The sequence below is a fragment of the Cucumis melo genome, chromosome 8 (assembly GCF_025177605.1).
Source record: "Cucumis melo cultivar AY chromosome 8, USDA_Cmelo_AY_1.0, whole genome shotgun sequence".
NCBI lineage: Eukaryota > Viridiplantae > Streptophyta > Magnoliopsida > Cucurbitales > Cucurbitaceae > Cucumis > Cucumis melo.
Window position 1 is genome coordinate 29324706 of NC_066864.1, and position 18492 is coordinate 29343197.

At 33.7% G+C, this 18492-nt stretch overlaps 1 protein-coding gene and 1 long non-coding RNA gene across 2 annotated transcripts; both read left to right on the plus strand.

Moving 5' to 3' along the window:
- Positions 1 to 6674: 6674 nt before the first annotated feature.
- Positions 6675 to 10178, plus strand: LOC127150723 (uncharacterized; the record flags this gene model as incomplete). Its single annotated transcript, XM_051089224.1, has 7 exons — positions 6675 to 6913; positions 7429 to 7493; positions 7930 to 8002; positions 8192 to 8210; positions 9069 to 9188; positions 9604 to 9673; positions 10119 to 10178. Coding segments are annotated over 7 exons (627 nt in total), but the record flags the coding sequence as incomplete, so codon positions are not given.
- Positions 10179 to 10476: 298 nt separating this feature from the next.
- Positions 10477 to 11481, plus strand: LOC127150575 (uncharacterized). The gene is made up of 2 exons (XR_007822979.1): positions 10477 to 10690; positions 10822 to 11481. It is a non-coding gene; the product is annotated as an uncharacterized LOC127150575 (long non-coding RNA).
- Positions 11482 to 18492: the final 7011 nt, after the last annotated feature.

Here is an 18492-nt window from a genome sequence, read left to right on the forward strand (position 1 = left end):
ATAAGAAAGATTGAAAAAATGCTTTTTTTAGTCCAATTGTGCTCACAATTTGTCCTTTTTCATTTGATGTCACGTCTTGTAGGATTCTTGCTCAATAGTGAAAAACTTATAGAATTCAATTGATTTATAATATCTTGTCCAGATAAATTTGGACTTGCTCGTAGTTCTTGTTTTCCATCATGTTGCCTACTTTTACGTCATGCATGTGTTAGAGGTAGATATCTACGATGTCCCATATAACAATTTTTTCTCTTTGGTCCCATTGAGTTTGTATCAACATTACAAACCAGACATGCTTTATAACATTTTGTCCTCCAACCAGATAAATCACCATAAGCTGGAAAATCATTTATTGTCCACAACGATGCAGCTCGGAGTTGGAAGAAAGAAGCACTGAAACTATCGTACGTTTGAATACCATCCACTCACAACTCATTTAACTCATCTATCAATGGTTGTAAGTAAATATCAATTTCTTTGTCAGGAGACCTTGGACCAGGGATGAGTAAAGATAGAAAAGTGAATGGTGCTTTCATACACTTCCAAGGAGGCAAGTTGTATGGAATGAGTATTACTGGCCACATGCTATATAATGTGCTTATGTTTTCAAATGGATTAAACCCATCAAAAGAAAGTGCTAATCTGACATTTCGAGCATCTAAAGCAAAACAAGGATATTGTTCATCAAAAGGTTTCCAACCCTCAGCATCAATAGGATGTCGAAGTATACCTTCAGTTTCACACATCTTATCTTTTTGCCACCTCATATCCTCTACGGTATGTTTTGAAAGAAATAATCTTTGCAACCTTGCCTTTAGTGGAAAATATCTTAGCACCTTATGTGGAATTTGTTTCCCCTTTCTATCATTCAACCTATATCTAGACTCTCCACAATGCAGACATTTGTCAAGTGATACATAATCTTTTCAAAATAAAGCACAATCAAATTTGCACACATGAATTGATTCATATCCCATCCCTAGGTCACGTAGTCTCTTCTTAGCTTCATAGTAGGAAGCAGGTAGCTTCACACCATTCAGAAAGGCTTCATTTAATAGTTCAAGCAACATATTAAAGGATTTGTCACTCCAACGATTAAGTACCTTAATGTGTATAAGTTTCACTAAAAAATTAAATGAGTGAACTTTAGACATCCTGGATATAACTCCTATTCTATTTTAGGAAACATTTTGCTTATTTTATCGGACTCATCTTGCTCGTTTGATTCTCTTCTACATTCTTCAAACATTGGCCCATGTAGATCATGAATCATCCTACCATCTCATCATCCATAGTATCTCTAACTCCAATGTTTTCTCTAAGATTTACATTCTCTTCTCTACATTCACTTACATTAGAAAACGTTGCACCTAGAAACCTCGAATTAGACCTTAAAAATGGAGAAAGATCAACAACATCTCCATGAAATATCCATCGCTTATAAGTCGGGGACATATCATATTTATACAAATGACGTTCTATAACGTCTAATCTATTCCAATTGACATTCAAACAATTTGAACAAGGACATCTTGTTCTTTCCTCTTTGTCTATATGATTAGTTGCAATTTCGATAAAGTTAGCAACACCATCAAAATATTCACTAGAAGCTCGATCTTTTAAATTTATCCAACTTCGATCCATAATAAGTACAACAGTTAAAGTACCTAAGTTAGAAATCCATGTGTTAGAATTAAAGCCATATGTAAATTGCTTAATAATAAAGTATACAATCACACATTCGAAAGAACAACAATTATACTTACAAAGAGAAAGAGAAATCAAAACAACAACTCCCAAAACCTAAAATCAAGATCTTCGTATCAAGTCAATAAAAATTATATTGTTGTTGTTCTATTAACAACAACAATCTAAACTCACAACTTCCTTCCTATAAGTGAAAACACAATAACAAAACAAATATTCAATGAGACTTCAATCGGGAGAAAGAAAACTGTAAAATTTGAAGAAAAGATGAAGACAGACCTAGATTTCCTCTATAGACCCGAAACCTGCCTGTTGACCCAGCCAAATGACCCGCTTCGGCCCAGTTGCCCCGCGCGTGCCTGACCCGAAGATAAATTCGGCCCAACGTTCGTGGCCCATTTCGCATGTGGCTCGCTTCCGCCCAGTCGGCCCAATGCCCGCCCGGCACTGTTCGCGCCCGTGTGTCCCGCGTGACTCGTTCGGCCCATCTCACGCGTTCAGCTCAGTTGTCCATTACGCGGCCTACATTCTTGATCCGTCAGCGACCCACTTGGCAAATCGGGTACCACCCGATTTGCGCCTCGCGTCCATGTGCCTACCACGAGTCCGCTCATCCTACCCAACTGAGTTTGACCGGGTTCATGGTGACCCGCGCTCCTAGTTTCATTGCTTGGGTCGATTCAAACCGAAATGTTGGTTTTTGGGTCGATTCAAGGGTTTTTGGGCAGATTCAGTGCAGTTTCATTAGTTTTCCAATCGGTTTGAGTTTTTCGAGAGCGAGGTATGTACCCCACCAAATTGTTTTTGTAATAATTTAGTTTTTAGCTTAATTCATGAGCCAAAACAAATCCATTTTAGGGTGTTTAATTAATTATGCATGTGATGTATGTTTAATTAGAGCTTAATTTGTATGTGCGTAATGTATGTCATATAGTTTTAAAATCCCACCATAGGTTAACATGTTCATGCATTGAAAGTATGTTATAATGGTTATAATGTATAGTATGCATGTTGATTAATTAATATGGAAATTAATTAATTTGATTAATTAATTAATTTAATTTTAATTAAATATGATTTAATGAAATTAATTAATTAATTAATCATTGTTTTATTTATTTTAATTTAATCTGATTTAATTAAAAGTTAAAAAAAAAATCCATATTAATTAATTTGTTTATATAATAGTTAAATATTGGTAGATGAATGTTATAGGTTTGTCTATGTATTTTTTATAAATGTTATAAAATAAATTAGACGTTTAAAATCTATAACAAAGTTAAGATGCGTGCTCACCTAGGTTAAAATCATATCTTCCAAATTTTGCATAGAATTAGGTCGATATCTTGTAAAATTGGTTACAAGAGGCTCACCTGATTCGATCTTGTCAACAAGTCAGATAAGATGACTATGGTTAGAGGTTCTTAAGTTGACGGTTTACGGAACACCTACTACCTGGAGATCGTAATCAGTTCTTGAGCCTAATTAACCTAGTTTTATGAGCATACGTGAGAGATATGAGGTAATAGAATTGGTTTATCACCTAGACATCATAGGTTAAAATCCAGTATGATGGTTATGTTGGATATTTCACCTAGACATTAGAATTTGTTTAAATTCGCCTAAATAAATCCTATCTTTCTGAGTACCCTTTAAAACCATCTTAGAACACTTTAGCTAGAGAAAAGTAGTGTACTTTTAGCTCCAACGTCCCTAAAAGTTCACACCGTGAGGTCCGTGCAGGGCTTTCGGTTGTGTATAGAAGCGGACTCCCTTCGGAGAGTGTCTGCATGGATTAATATTTAGGTGAATGGGGAAGTAGTTCATAGTAAGTGGGTAAGGGATACGTGACAACGCATCCCACGGTCTCTTCCATTGGGTCACACCATGAGATTCCTATAATGCGCTTGCTTGTCTGCCCTAGAGCGATGTTCCCTTCGGAGGGTCGTATTATAGGATTCGAAACACCGCGAACTCCATACATGAATAGGCTCTCTTAGATCAGTTTTCATATTGTCTTTCCACTTTCGGGAGCATAATGATTCTTATCTCTGAGATTTGAAAATGGAGGGTTACACTTATAAGAATTACTAAGTTGTTAGTATATTCTCGACTAAACTAGCGGTAACTAAGTGGCAAATGAAATTAAGATATTTAGAAGTTAACAATTGGTCAAGATTGTCTTGGTTCAAAAGAGGAGTAATCAACTACCCTTCGGTAGAGGTTATTCTGAACCTTTGAAATATCGTTGCAAAACATAATAATGATGGGTACGTTATTAATATTTGTCAAATTAATTGATTCTTAAAGGATTATAGTTTTTCACTAAATAGAGTATGTTTTTTCTAGCATGAACAACTCTATAGTACAACTCTTAGCTTCTCAAAAACTTAATCGCGATAATTATGCGACATGGAAATCAAACTTAAATATAATACTAGTCATACATGATTTAAGATTTGTCTTAACTGAGGAACGTCCTCAATCCCCTGCCTCAAATGCTAAATAAAATGTTCGAGAAGCATATAATCGATAGGTTAAGGCCAATGAAAAGACCCGTGTCTATATTCTTGCCAGCATGTCTAATGTTTTGGAAAAGAAACATGAATCCTTAGCCTCGACTAAAGAGATTATGGATTCATTGAGGGAGATGTTTGGTGAGCCTTCATGGTCTCTCAGACACGAAGCAATTAAATACATTTACACCAAGCAAATAAAGGAAGGGATATTTGTTAGAGAACATGTCCTGGACATGATGATGCACTTTAATATTGCTGAAGTAAATGGTGGTCCCATCAATGAGGCAAATCAGGTAACCTTTATTTTACAATCTCTTCCGAATAGTTTTGTACCATTTCAGATGAACGTGTTTCTAAACAAAATAAAGTTTACATTGACCACTCTTCTAAATGAGCTCCAGCGATTCTATAACCTTACTATGGGTAAGGGGAAGGAAGTGGAAACAAATGTTGCTACCACAGAGAAAGAGTTAGTGGGAGGATCGTCCTCTAAGACTAGAGTTGGAACTTTAAATATGAAGAAGAAGAGAAAGGGGAAGACTCCCAAGAATAGTGAGGGAAAGAAAGTTGCTAAAGGTAAATGTTACCATTGCAATGAGGATGGGCATTGGTTGAGAAATTGCCCGAAGTACCTTACTGAGAAGAAAGCTGATAAGGAAGCACAACGAAGCTAGTTCTAGAAAAACTTGTAGAAGGCGTGATCATCCTCAAAGTTTGGAACAAAAGAGGTTGTCTTGGCTAAAGAAGTGGAGGTTCTAAAGTTGTTTAAATAGATATTTCATACTTAAAGTTATTTTGTATGCCTCTCAAATGTTGAGGAATTTAATATCTATTTCATGTATTTTAGAACAAATGTATAGAATATATTTTGAAATCAATGAAGTATTCATTTTTTTCTAGGAAAGTATTCAATTTTTGTTCTAATAAACAAACTTATATATAAGTTAAGACCAAATGAAGCAGAATTTGTCTTTAGTAATGAAATGTTTAGCGTAAAAGACAAAAAGGTTTCTTCTAAACGCCTTTATAGTATTTAAGATTCGATCACATAAATCTCAATGCGATTGGGAGATTGGTTAAGAGTAGACTTCTAAATTAGTTAGAAGATAACTCTATATCTTCATGTGAGTCTTATCTATTAAAATGGAAAATGACCAAAAGATCTTTTACCAGAAAAGGGTCTCAAAATCAAAATACGATTAGAGCTGGTATATTTGGACTTATTTGGACCATTGAATGTCAAAGTTCAAAGAGGATATGAATATTTCATCAATTTTGTTGATGATTATTCAAGATTTGGTCATATTTATCTATTACATCACAAGTCTGATTCTCTTGAAAAGTTCAAAAAATATAAGACTGAAGTTGAGATTCAATTAGGTATAACTGTAAAAAGATACTTCGATCAGATCGAGGTGGAGATTATGTGTACTTATGATTTCGTGACTATTTGATAAAGTATGAAATCCAATAACAACTCTCTGCATCTAGTACACCTAAATAGAACAGTGTATCAGAAAGAAGAAACTAAGCCTTGTTGGACATGGTTCACTTTATAATGAATCATCAAACCACTTAGTTAATTAGTATCGAATAGGATTTCCAAAGATGTTATACGAATTAGTAAATTTATAATGATTTCCAAAGATGTTATTGAATAGGATTTCCAAAGATGTAAATTTATAATGAATAATCAAACCACGTAGTACATTAGTTTTGTTACACGATCGTTTAGATTTGGGGACCTAAACCTAAATGTTTTTTTTAAAAAAAAATTGGTATACGATTTTTTTAATTATTTTGGTACGCGATCATTTAGATTTTTTTACACGATCGTTTACTTTTTTTACATGATCATTTACTTTTTTTTACACTCACTAGAAGAAATTTGGTCTTTAATGTCGGGTGGAAAAAATGAAAAATAAGCTTTAATGTCTGTTTTCAAAAGGCGGATGTTTAATGTCGGTTTAAAGTTTTATCTTTAATGTCGGTTTAAAACTGACATTAAACATCATGTTTTTTAGAACCGACATTAAAGGTCTTTTTATTTTATTTTTTATTTTTTTAATTTTGTAAAAAGTTGAATTTTTCTCTCTCTTACTTTACTCTTTTCTCCTTTCTTCTCTACCAAACCCTACACTTTACTCTTTTCTCCTTTCTTCTCTACCAAACCCTAAGAAGGTTTTCTCTCAACATTTCTTCCCTTTCTTGCTTTCTCAATCTCATCACTTTCTCCCCTCTCTTCTCTGATCAGTCGCCAACGCGTGTGAACTCGTCGCCGTGCTATCATCGGAGGCAGCTTCTTCCGTTGCCGCATCGCGCTCGTGCCTCACGTGGAACACTCACCCTCCTCACCACCGGCACGTTACCGGCTCGGGATGTCCGGTAAATGAATATAGAAAATATTAAATATTATTTTATTATTATTATTATTATTATTATTATAATTTATCTGTTCGAGCGACCTCAAGACCATCTGAGAGCCTTTCAACTTCAACTTCCGTGGGGACCAAAGAAAATGAAGACCGAGGGCTTTCTTCCTCCTCTTCTTCTTCATTTTCTCCTCCGCCCAATTTCAAGCCACCAGAGCCTAAGCGTTTCGGCGTCAGACCCGACAAGGTTCTTGATGTCCTGGGCGCTTCCCTTTCCTTAATTTTTCGGCTTGGAACTGGTATATTTGTCGATGGGTATGAAACTCTCTGTCTATTCTACTTTATTTTACTTTGTTTGAAATAAATTATACTTTTATTTTTTTCGCCTATTTTATTTTATTTATTTTTATAAAAAATTATTTTAGCTTACCATTACTTTCAGTACGCTGTTTTACGCTAGCTTGGCAATAGGGCCTTTCCTATTGCAGATATAAAATACGCTCCGAATGAGCTTTCAATTATTGAATTTATGTTCTCAGAATAAGAAACTATTTGTCGCATAGGAAACTCTGAACCACGATGACAGATGATAATTATTTGTCCAGGTTTAAAACTTATTATTTATGACTAATTGGAAGTTACAGGAAACATAGCTGAAGTTCTTGTAGAATAAGCCTGTTTTGTTGAAGCACATGTCATAATAAGTTACAAATTGGTTTCACCATATGAAGTTCAGATTTCATTTTTACTTAATTCCCATCGAGTGCGACTATGGGTGCTTGGAAATTTGAATGTTCTAAATGGGCTTGTTTTTGTCTGTATCTTGCTAGGTACTCGGTGTCATTGGTTCCGAAAAATGATTTTCCCCCAGACAAATATGCTCTTGAAATTTCTGGTAAATACTATTATAAGTTTTTGGTGGTTGATTAGATGTAAGATGTTTATTCTCGAATTATTTCACTTAAATGTGTGGAGTTCACTTTAGGGATTGTCTTGTGAAAGTAGTTGAGTTGCACACAAGTCGTCCTGCAATTTTTTTTTTACTATCTATTTGAACATGTTTGACACTGATTTTCTAATAGGTCAATTTTTATAACCAAGAGCCAAGTCTGTGATCATGGAGTAGAACCTTTTGAACTGACATTCTAGAAACAAAAAACTTAAATCTAATGTCTTTGCCTGCAATTTGTGACTGAGTGTTTACTGACTTGGTCTTAGGATGAACTGTTTGAGTTTCAATAATTAAATGAAAAGAGTTGTTTTTCATTAATTAGATGCATGTTGACAAGTTAATTTTGTGGATTTTCATTGTTATTATGGTTGAATGATAGGTTTCAAGGTCAAAGAGACTTCAAAGTTAGGACCTCGCCCAGAGAAGCCTATTGAGATATATGAGTTTGAGAGGTACATTGCTTGCTCTGTACTATGAGGTTGCACAATGAAGTCTAGTATTTGTGTTCCAAAGCCTAGATTGACTTCATCTTTTTTGTTGAAATTTTCATGTGTTGTGAACTTACTATGATTGACATAGACTAACTTCATTCTTTCTTTTTATTACCATGTAAATTCATGGATTGTCATCAACGGATATAGTTGTCCATTTTGTCGGAAGGTAATTTTTCCCCAAAAAACTTTATCAAATGAAGGTTCTTGCATCTCCATTGTTTTTCATTGGTTCCTTTGCATAGTTATCACTAAACTCCTGATGGTTGAGGTCTTTTTAGAATATTATTTCACTTGCCACACATGATGATCCAGGCACATCACACATGTGAATGTTGTCTAGTTGGTTTCAATAGTTTCAATCTTGTGATGACCCCTTTGATGCCTTGCATACAAAACAAGAACTTGTCTCAAATGTTGAATAGACTACTGGCTAACTTATCTAATATAGATCAGATTTGAAAGTAAAGTATCAAAGATCAAAAAGGTAATATAAGAGACGGATCACTTTTTTGACTCTTTGAGTCTGATCACAAAGTTAGTTTCTACAATGTTAATTATTAACGATCCAATGATCATGTGCTTTCAACTATTGCAATAGGACAACTCTTCCTTTGGTTTTATGCTTTGAGAGAAATCGGAGGATCATGCCAATATGATCATACCTCAACTAGCATAAATATTTTTTTTCTTAAACAAGAAACAACTTCTCGTCGATGTAATGAAAATGAATAAAAGTTTAAAAGATACTAGCTCCCTGAAAGAGAGCAAGAAAAGATACGAACAAGAAATACAACTACCCACTCAACTAGGGTAAAGTATGTACCATTGACAAAGAGGTTAGACATTTAAATTTACTAGCCCGTCTATTGTTAGAACTAAAAACAAAAAGATTCTAAAAAATCTCATAATACGCTAATTTCGTGATATCATTTTGTAGCCTTAATTGGTGTCCTTCCTTTTGAGGTTATTGTATATCTGATTTTTTAGAAAATATTTATAATATTTTATGCTTGTGTGCTTCCAGGTCAGGGAAATTGTTGCTGTGTTAGATTTAGATATTCTATTCTATCCTTGCCCTCGGAATGGTCCAAACTTCCGTCCCAAAGTTCTTCAGATGGGAGGAAAGCAGCAGTTTCCATACATGGTTTGAAATTGTCCTTTTCCCATTTCATTTTCATGCCTAGTATCTTTCTATTTGGAGCAAATCAATTATATTGCTCGAGGAAATGCCAAAAATGAAGAAGGCTAAAATATGACATATCCAGCATGAATGTTGTTGGTTTACTGTATTTTTATTTATTTTCCAATGCATCTCAAAATATGATTTTTTAACTCGTCACCAAAAGTTTGCATCCCAAATGATTGATGACCTTGGAAGCTCAATTATTCCACTATGTAAAAATTGAACATTTCCGGTTTCCTCCTTCCCGACAATGTACAGATTGCTATTAGTTTTCTTAATCTCTTGCTTTAGTTGTGCATGGCTTGGTTGCAACCTGTCAGATTAACCTGCTACGTTTGATCAAGTGTAAAGCTTTTTGTTTGGTATTTGGTTGCAGGTTGATCCAAACACAGGAGTTTCAATGTATGAATTAGATGACATAATCAAGTATCTGGTTCAGAACTATGGTGTGGACTCATCACAATTGATATGATCAATTTGATCCTACTTTTATTTTTCTCATTATTTCTTATTGTGTGCTTACTCAAGTTAAAGATTTCTTTTTGTTCATTAAAGTTGATCATTCCTTCCTTATGTTGCAAAGAAAATGAAAAGTTGTTCCTTTGGAGACATCTAATAAAATTGGGATTATCATGGCCCCTGTGCTAGGATGACACACATAAATCAAAAAGTGGTCAAAAGAAAATGAGAAGGCTGATAATTTTAAAAGTTTTGCCAGCATGTCAATGTTGAACTTGTTAGGCAAAAGAATTTTTCTTCAATGTCGAGCATTACACTCCTAAAACTTAAATTTTGTGCGTTTAACCACTATATAGCAGTCTTAGTGATCAAAATATACTATATCTAGCCGTGTCTCATTCTAGTTCTTCATGATGCCTTGTGTTCATGTAGGTGATGGAAATGTACCTCTTTCCTTGTGTTCATGTAGGTGATGGAAACAAGACTTTTGATGGTTAGTAGTTGACACCTCTTTTCTTTTTGTTTCCTTTTCGTTTCGATGTATTTGTTGAACTGTAGAAAAATTGAGATTGGGTAGGGTTGGAAGTTTCTTTATCGGGCTATATTTAACAAAGTTTTTTGTTGCAGACATTGTCAGAAGGCTTTGCTATGATTGGGTAGGGTTAGATATTTTCAAATTTTTACTTGTTTAAGTTATGATTCTTAGTAATTTTGTATATAATCTTATTTTGGAAAGTAACCAAGGATATGTTTTGGGAATGATTCTAAAATAGTCAAAATCACTCTTAAACATGTTTCTTATCATCTAAAACTAATTTTATTAATTTGTATGATCGATTTGAATATATAAAAAAAGATTAATAATTTCGAAACCAGTCTCAAACATGCACTGTTAGGAACCAGAAACTTATAGCTTGCCCATTTGTTGCTTATGTTATTTGCAGGGTTCTATCTATAAGCCATCAAAGCTTCCACCTGCTCCACTAGAAATATGGGCATATGAGGTCATTTAATCGGACTTTTTTCAAAATTTATTGTTATAAGTTCATTATATTTCATGACTTGAAGTGGATATTTTTATGGTTCTCTTCCCTTGAACAATATTTTAAATCTCTATGTTTCTCTCATCTCACAGGGTTCTCCTTTTTGCAAACTTGTTCGTGAAGTGCTTGTAGAGTTGGAGTTACCACATTTAGTACGTTGGTAAAGTCTCTTATACCGTTCATTTTTCAAGGCACACTATTATTAATTACATACACTCACTTATTAATATCGTCTAGGATCTTTGCATATAAATCTTTGTCAATATGGCAATGGCCTTTTAGGTGGTGTAAGCGGTAGAAGGAAAAAAGATTACTGAGTGTGAATATTGAGTATTAGTAAGAAAATATTGGGACTGATATTTTGATATTTTGATATTTCTACTAGCAACTAGGTCATAACATTGTTACTTATCAATTCAACCATCTTGATGTCTTTTACAGGGAGTTATCACTAAACAAATGACTGCAATAGATGAAATGGTTGCAAGTGAGTACAATTAGTCAGACCCTCATCTTTGTGACAAGATCTTGAAGTTGGTCATTTGTGAAGCGTTCTACTTTGCTATTAGTTGCAGTTTTAGTTATTGCTCTCTCAATATATTCTTTTTCTTTCTTTCTTTCTTTTTTTCCAAAGGATGATCAGTGTAATAATTAAGCTTCATAATTTCTGTGTTTGGATCCAAGTTGTATATAAATGTCACATTATTAAGATTTCATTTTGTATATGTACAAGTAAAAGATTTCATTTTTAACTATTTGGTGTCATACAAAATGGACAATAATGCAAGGATTTAATAAAAAATAAATTTGAAAAAACGACATTAAAGACAGCTTTAATGTCGGTTAAAAAAAAAATTAAAGACATCTTTAATGTCGGTGGAAAAACGACATTAATGATGTATCATAAGTGACATTAAAGACATATTTAATGTCGGTTATCCACCGACATTAAAGATGAACCGACATTAAAGGCCTTCAATAACACCTTCAAAGATGTCGGTTTATAACCGACATTGAAGGGCTTTAATGTCGGTTTATAACCGACATTAAAGATGTCTTTAATGTCGGTTATAAACCGACATTGAAGCCCAACTGACATTAAAGCCCTTTAATAACGCTCGCAAAGATGTCGGTCGCCAAGCGACATTAAAGGCCTTGAATGTCGGTTTTAAACCGACATTAAAGGCCAAATTTCTTGTAGTGACTATCATTTACGTTTAGCTATTCCAATCCAAATGAATTTTTTTCAAGATTTTTTATACACGATCTTTTATTTTTTTTTTACACGATTGTTTACTTTTTTTAAAAGATTGTTTACATTTGGCTACTCCAATCTAAATAATTTTTTTTCAAGATTCTTTACACAATCTTTTATTTTTTTTTATAGAATCATTTACTTTTTTTACACAATCGTTTACATTTAGCTACTTCAATCTAAATGATTTTTTTTCAAGATTCTTTACACACAATCTTCTAGATTTTGCTATCTTTTTTTACAGAGTCTTATACACATTAGATTTTGCTATTTTTTTTACACACTCTTATACAAAGTCGTTTAGATTTGGTTACCCAAATGCAAACGCGTAAAAAAAAAGGAAAAGTAGAAATGCGATGGAAAGAAATTGAAGCGATAAAAAAAAAGGAAAAGAGGAAAAATGATTGAAAGATTAAACGACGTAAATAAAGAATTGAAAAATAAGAAAGATGATGGAAAGAAATTGCATAAAAGAAAAAGAAGAAAGAAGAAAGATGAAATCGTAGAGAAGAACGGAGAAGACGAAATAGAGGAGGAAGACGAATCGCGGAAGAAAGAAATATGGTGGAGTTTAAGAGAGTTTGAGAGAAGATGGTGAATTGATGATGGATTATTGAGAAATTTGTGGGGAAATGGGTATATATAGAAAATATTTAGAAATAATCGTCACCAAGACTCAAACTTGGAACCTCATGGTCATTTGCACGCTTCAATTGACGGAAAAATCAGTTGTTTTTTGGATTTTTGCTAAATATTTATGAAATTGCTATTGAAATATTCTTAAAAAAAATAATTTTCAGCTGCTAAGGATCGAACTCGGTGGTGGGAGAGGCGCGCACGATCAGGGGCGCGAGGAGATTGGTTGACGGATGAATGAGCGCACGAAGGAATTTGAATAAATCGATTTTAATTTCGCATCTGGTGAGTTTTGAACCCGTGACATAGAAGACGCACGAAGAGGATCAAAATGACGGTATTTTGGCTCTGAAAATTCAAAAACTAAACGCTTTGCTAGGGGTTCAAACACGTGATCTGAGGGTGGCTCGCACGTGTAAATGACTTACGCGTGTCACAACTTTTTGAATATTTACCAATTTGACCCTAAACTTCAAATTGCACGTTCTTCTTCTTTTGGACTCCATTTTAGAAGATTTTCATTGCGTTGGGTTCGTATCAGAGTCTTCTTTCATATTCTGTACAAAGTATTAAAATAATGAATATATGTATATTATTGATTGAGAATAGTATACAAATAAATTGGTCAATAATTATCCTAACACATCGAGATGCAAGGAAAAGGACACATTTCGGTTAGTTTAACGTAAGGAAAGTGTGTGTTGGATAGGCGATAAAGGACCATGCGAGGAAAAAAGTGGATTTTATATAAGCTAGTAAACCAGATTAGCCAACAACTTATGTGATGAGTTAAGGATAAGCTTGGTTAAAGAAAATAGGAAATTAGCATCATTTTGACAAACATGTATCAGTTATAATGATGAAGTTCTATCACTTCCTATCAATGATAAAAAAAGATGAAGTTGTATCACTGCCTATAAGTGATAGCCAGTGATGCAGTTCTACCACTGCCTATCATACAAGTATTTTACAAATACAGATGAAAAAAACTGAAAATATAGAAATGAAGAATTACTTGACCCTTCAATTCAAATAAGTTTTCTTTAAAAAATTCCCATCATGTTATTCTTGGACCATTATCATAATTTTTTCTTTCAAAACCAACATCTAAAGATGATATTTTTGGAATTATTTCAAATGCCCAATAGACTACGGCCAACAGGAATCCTTGTAAATAGGCAACACTCTTGTCCAAATAAGTAGATTTCTTGAGAAATTCATATGTTAAACTTGTTGGAATTTATGTCCTAAAACTCATAGTTTGTAAATTACATTCAATAATGTGATTATTGGATCATTTATTAGTGAAATGGAATACTATGACCTTGAATCCAATAAACTACGTTTCAGAGGCTATCTTGTACACTTGAACTTTATGTAGAGGCATAAATGTGGATCAAGTTCGAGTTCATAGCCTATACAATTTGTAGTATATGAATAAAATAAGGTGCTTTATTCTGGTAACACTCTAGATGTGCCCTGCTTTGTAGTTAGTATAAAAAATGTAATCCTCAATCATTCGTGTAGAGATATGAAAGTAGGGGCATCCTATGTAAAGAGTTTGCATAAGATCAGACTATTAAATAGTCACTTTTACGTTATAACACCGTTGGTGTTTTAAAGTAGGCTATTCCTTTTAATTTGATGATCTAGGTAACTTAACTATAATCATGAGCTAACTATGAACTCCTATTCACACGAGATTATCCATAGATCTGCATAGGTGAGGGTAGCTCATCATCGCTGGCCCAATATGCCTTCCATTTCAAGGGTAAGACCGGGTGGATAGCTGGGGACATATAGTGCAAGATGGAATTCACTCCCGACCTTATTAGATTCAGTAGATAGGTTGTTCTCTTAAGCACTGAATCCAAGTTTTAAACAAGGAGTCATACCCTCTCATTGTCCCGAGAGGGATTTGGTTGAGATTACGAACGGTTAACTTGCTAATCATGATCATATCAGGTGGACATAAATATATGTATTGTGAAGAGAGTGCAACTGCAGAACTTTAGTGGAATGACTCGTTAGTTAACAAATTTCGATTAGCTTGGTCTAAAATATATGTACTGTGAAGAGAGTGCAACTGCGGAACTCTAGTGGAATGACCCGTTAGTTAACGAATTTCGATTAGCTTGGTCTAAAAGAATTTAGTCAATTAATCTCGAATCGTTGAAGTCCATGATCTATAGGTCCACTAGGTCCCTTTACTAACTCATTACTATAATAAAATTTAGAACATGGTAATCAAAAAATTCAAAATAGTTCCAATTAATTTCATTAAAAATATTTGATATTACCAATTAATGAAGTTTTGAGAAACAAATGATATTTATATAAGATTTAAATATGAAAAATTTGAGTACGTATTCGAATTGATTCAATTTGATTGATGGGGATTTAATTATTTTATTAATATTAATTAGATTAGTTAAAAATAACAAAATAATTAGAAATTTGATTTTTTGCAAAAATCAAATATTTTGAAATTTGAAAATCAATTTCAAATTGAATTTGTTGTCTTTATAATAAAACAATTTCTACCTCTTCCACCGAACATCTTATTTTCATATATATTGATGAGTTTGTTTGAAAACGCAGACAGAGGTTGATCAATTGAGAAGTGTTCTCGATGAAGGATTAATTGAGAAATTTGAAGTTTTCTGGAACAATTTCATGTCCTCGTTTTCTCTCAAAAACTCATAAATTCAGTTACCGATTCAATCTCACAATTGTATTCTAAAGCAGGAGAATAGTAGAAAAAGACTCTTGTAGTATGGCAAATTAACAAAAATAATCAAAAAATGGATAATTTCTAATTTTAAGGTTAGCGTCCATGAATTCTACGTTTTTTTATTCTTCATTTTTGTGTTAACTAGATGAAGTTAGAGCATTTCATAACGATTTTTTTTTTTTTTTTTTTTTTTGCTGTCATGCTCGTTTTTCCATCAATTGGTATCCGAGCATGTTTGAACACTCAATTTTTTTATATTATTTTCTCCATTTTTAAATGAGTAACTCATGTTCTACCTATTAAAAAGATATATTAAAACATGTTAGCTAGTACATTTTGAATTCATTGTAATATATTTAAGTACTATTTTCAACCCTATAATTAAATATTCCCATCCAAAATTCTAAATAATAGAAAATAAAGTTTGAATAGTAATCGTCAACAGTTGCAATCACTAAAATAAAAGAATGACAAAAGATCACAGTGAAAAAGGAAAATGATTTAAATGTCATCGTGATATAAAGGTTAATCAAGTCTTATTAACAGCAAATTATAAATTCATATAATATAAAATTAAATTAAATTCTCATACCTTTGATTCAAATATAAAATTTACCCCACCTCATCTTTTTCATTTGTGATTTTGTCGGTTTCCTTGTCAATGTTTCTGTCTTTTATGTTTTCTTATTTTTATTGCTTGACATCAATTGAAAAAAAATAGGTTTAATTAATTAGACAAACAAAATCATACATGCCAAACTGTTTGACAGGTTTACTCAACATACCCCAAAATGAATGGGAATGAAAAAGAAGAAGAAGAAGAAGAAGGAATGAGAAAGATTGAATAATGTTCTAGATCACGACAGAAGAATATAAGAATGAGGATGAGATAGTGGTAAACTATTTGCTTTGCTGAAGAATTCTTTTGAACTACAAAGAAGAAAAATAATGATGGATGGAGTTGTTGCTTCCGATGTAGAAAGAAGAAGAAGAATTGTAAACCTTGAATCTTAGAAAACTTAAGTCCTTTGAAGTGATTGGAAGTTTATGTGTTGAAAGGAGTTAAGAATAAAAAGTGTCATAAAAGGTATGTCATGGTTATTGGAAAAAGAGGGAAAGGTTTGACTAAGTGTCAAGGGAGGAATTGCTAGGCGTGTTGAAGGTTATTTTGTTTGTGTATTGGGGGGCCAAAGGAAAGAAAATAACATCTAAAGAGGTTAGTAGACGTTTAGAACTTGTCTAGGTGGCGAAAGCTTGTCTGTTGGGCATTAGGTGAGAAGAGAATCACTAAATGAGTGTCATGGGCGGCTAAGTACTGTGAATGTGTGCTTGTCTAGGTAAGAAACGCTTGTCACTTAGAGGTTATTTAAGGTGTTGATAGGCTACATGAGAAGGCTGGACAACATAGTGATGGGCGAGGAGCATGGCACGTGAGAAGGTCATAGAGGTCGGCAAGGCTTAAGCTTAGGCTTTCACGCGAGGAAGAAGTAGCTTACGACCATGCGTAGAGGTTTTCTAGGCGTTTTAGCTTGTGGTTGACACTTAGGCCTTTTGGTTAGGCCCGTTGATGAAGAGATAGAGTCTCTGAAGTGCTTTACTGGTGTGTTCTACGTGCTTGTGTTAAATTTCGGTTAGTAGCAAGTGTCAATAAAGGTTCAGACAAGGTTTAATATAAATTTGTCACTTTAGAAGGACATTTCTCTAAAACTACTCATGCATTTTGGCTTAAATTACTCTCATAAGATAACAAATTGAGTCTAGTTTCTAGACTAGGGCTGCTGGATGATTTTGATTAAGGGAGAGTTGAGTTCAAGTTGAAGAACCTGAAGAAGGTCAGTTTTCTGATGAATTTGAGCAAGGTGTACTTCAAGAGTGGCGTTGCCCACATGGATGAAAATTCATCCAGTAATTCATATGAGTAACTTAAAGCCATGCCATCAGATCTCAACAACATGTAGCACAATGTCATAGTTTGACCAACCATCCACCTCAGTCAAAAAGAAGAAGAAATCTTAGTCGAGCAAATAAAAAAGGGCCGAATACCCACAAAAAGGATCCATGAGTACCTGATAAAGTGGAAGAAACCAGTTGGGAACGTGTCAAAGACCTAGAAGCTTGGACACAAAAGATCAAAGAGTTCAAGCTTCGTCAATCGACAAGGATGTCGGCTGTTTAAATGGATGAGAATGTCACGAGCATACTTATCCAGGGTGTGACAATTCAGCATTTTCATATGCAAGCTTGTTAAAGCTATAAATGTTTAAAATGTGATATAGGGGAGACATTATAGTTGAATCCTTGATCAAGCCTTGTCACACTCTTTGCAATTGACAGTCTTCAGTGCTTTCTGTTATGATATTTTCAATGATTTCCTTTCTCTCTCACGTCTTATAAAACAAATTTCTCAAGAACGTGAAGGAAGGCTACATCATACCATGAGTTTGTCCGTGATTTTTTGGATTTTACACGGCTGACTTGTTGATTCAGTAAAATAAGTGTCGCACAATCGTCCGTCCAGTGTTTGAAAGGTTGTGATTATGACACCAGGCATGCAGCCAGGTGAGGCGTATGGTGTGCCTGTGTGTGGCACGGCCGAGGCCTGTCGCCCACCCCTGCCTGCCAGCTTGTGTTATGAGGCGTTTTTGGGGCCTGGGATCTTGGAATTTCTAAGTACACTTTTGATATTTTCATGGTTAAGGAAAATAAAATAGATTATTTTACCATTATTTCAAGTCAATAATAGATCGAACAAATTTATAGACTAAGGATTAACCTTGTATATTAGTGAGTGAAAAATTATTTTATTAAAGTGATTTCAAGCTTGTTCTTAAGCTATGATTTATGAATGATTTGTATTAAATGTTTAAGATGTTTTATGAATAATTTTTCAAGAACGTTATTGTTCAAAGTATTTATTAAAGAATATTGTTTACTAAGGATTGTTTAAGTTTTACTGGAAAATTAGTTCATCAAGGTATTATGAGATTTAATGGCTCTTTTTGCAAAAGGATTATTAAGGAAGTTTAAGATTATGATTTTATAAATGTTTTCTTAAAACCAAGATGTCTCAAAATATTCCTTAACGGGGTAGGATTGTGGGGAGCAAAGAAAATTTGAGGTAAGGACACTTAGCTCTAA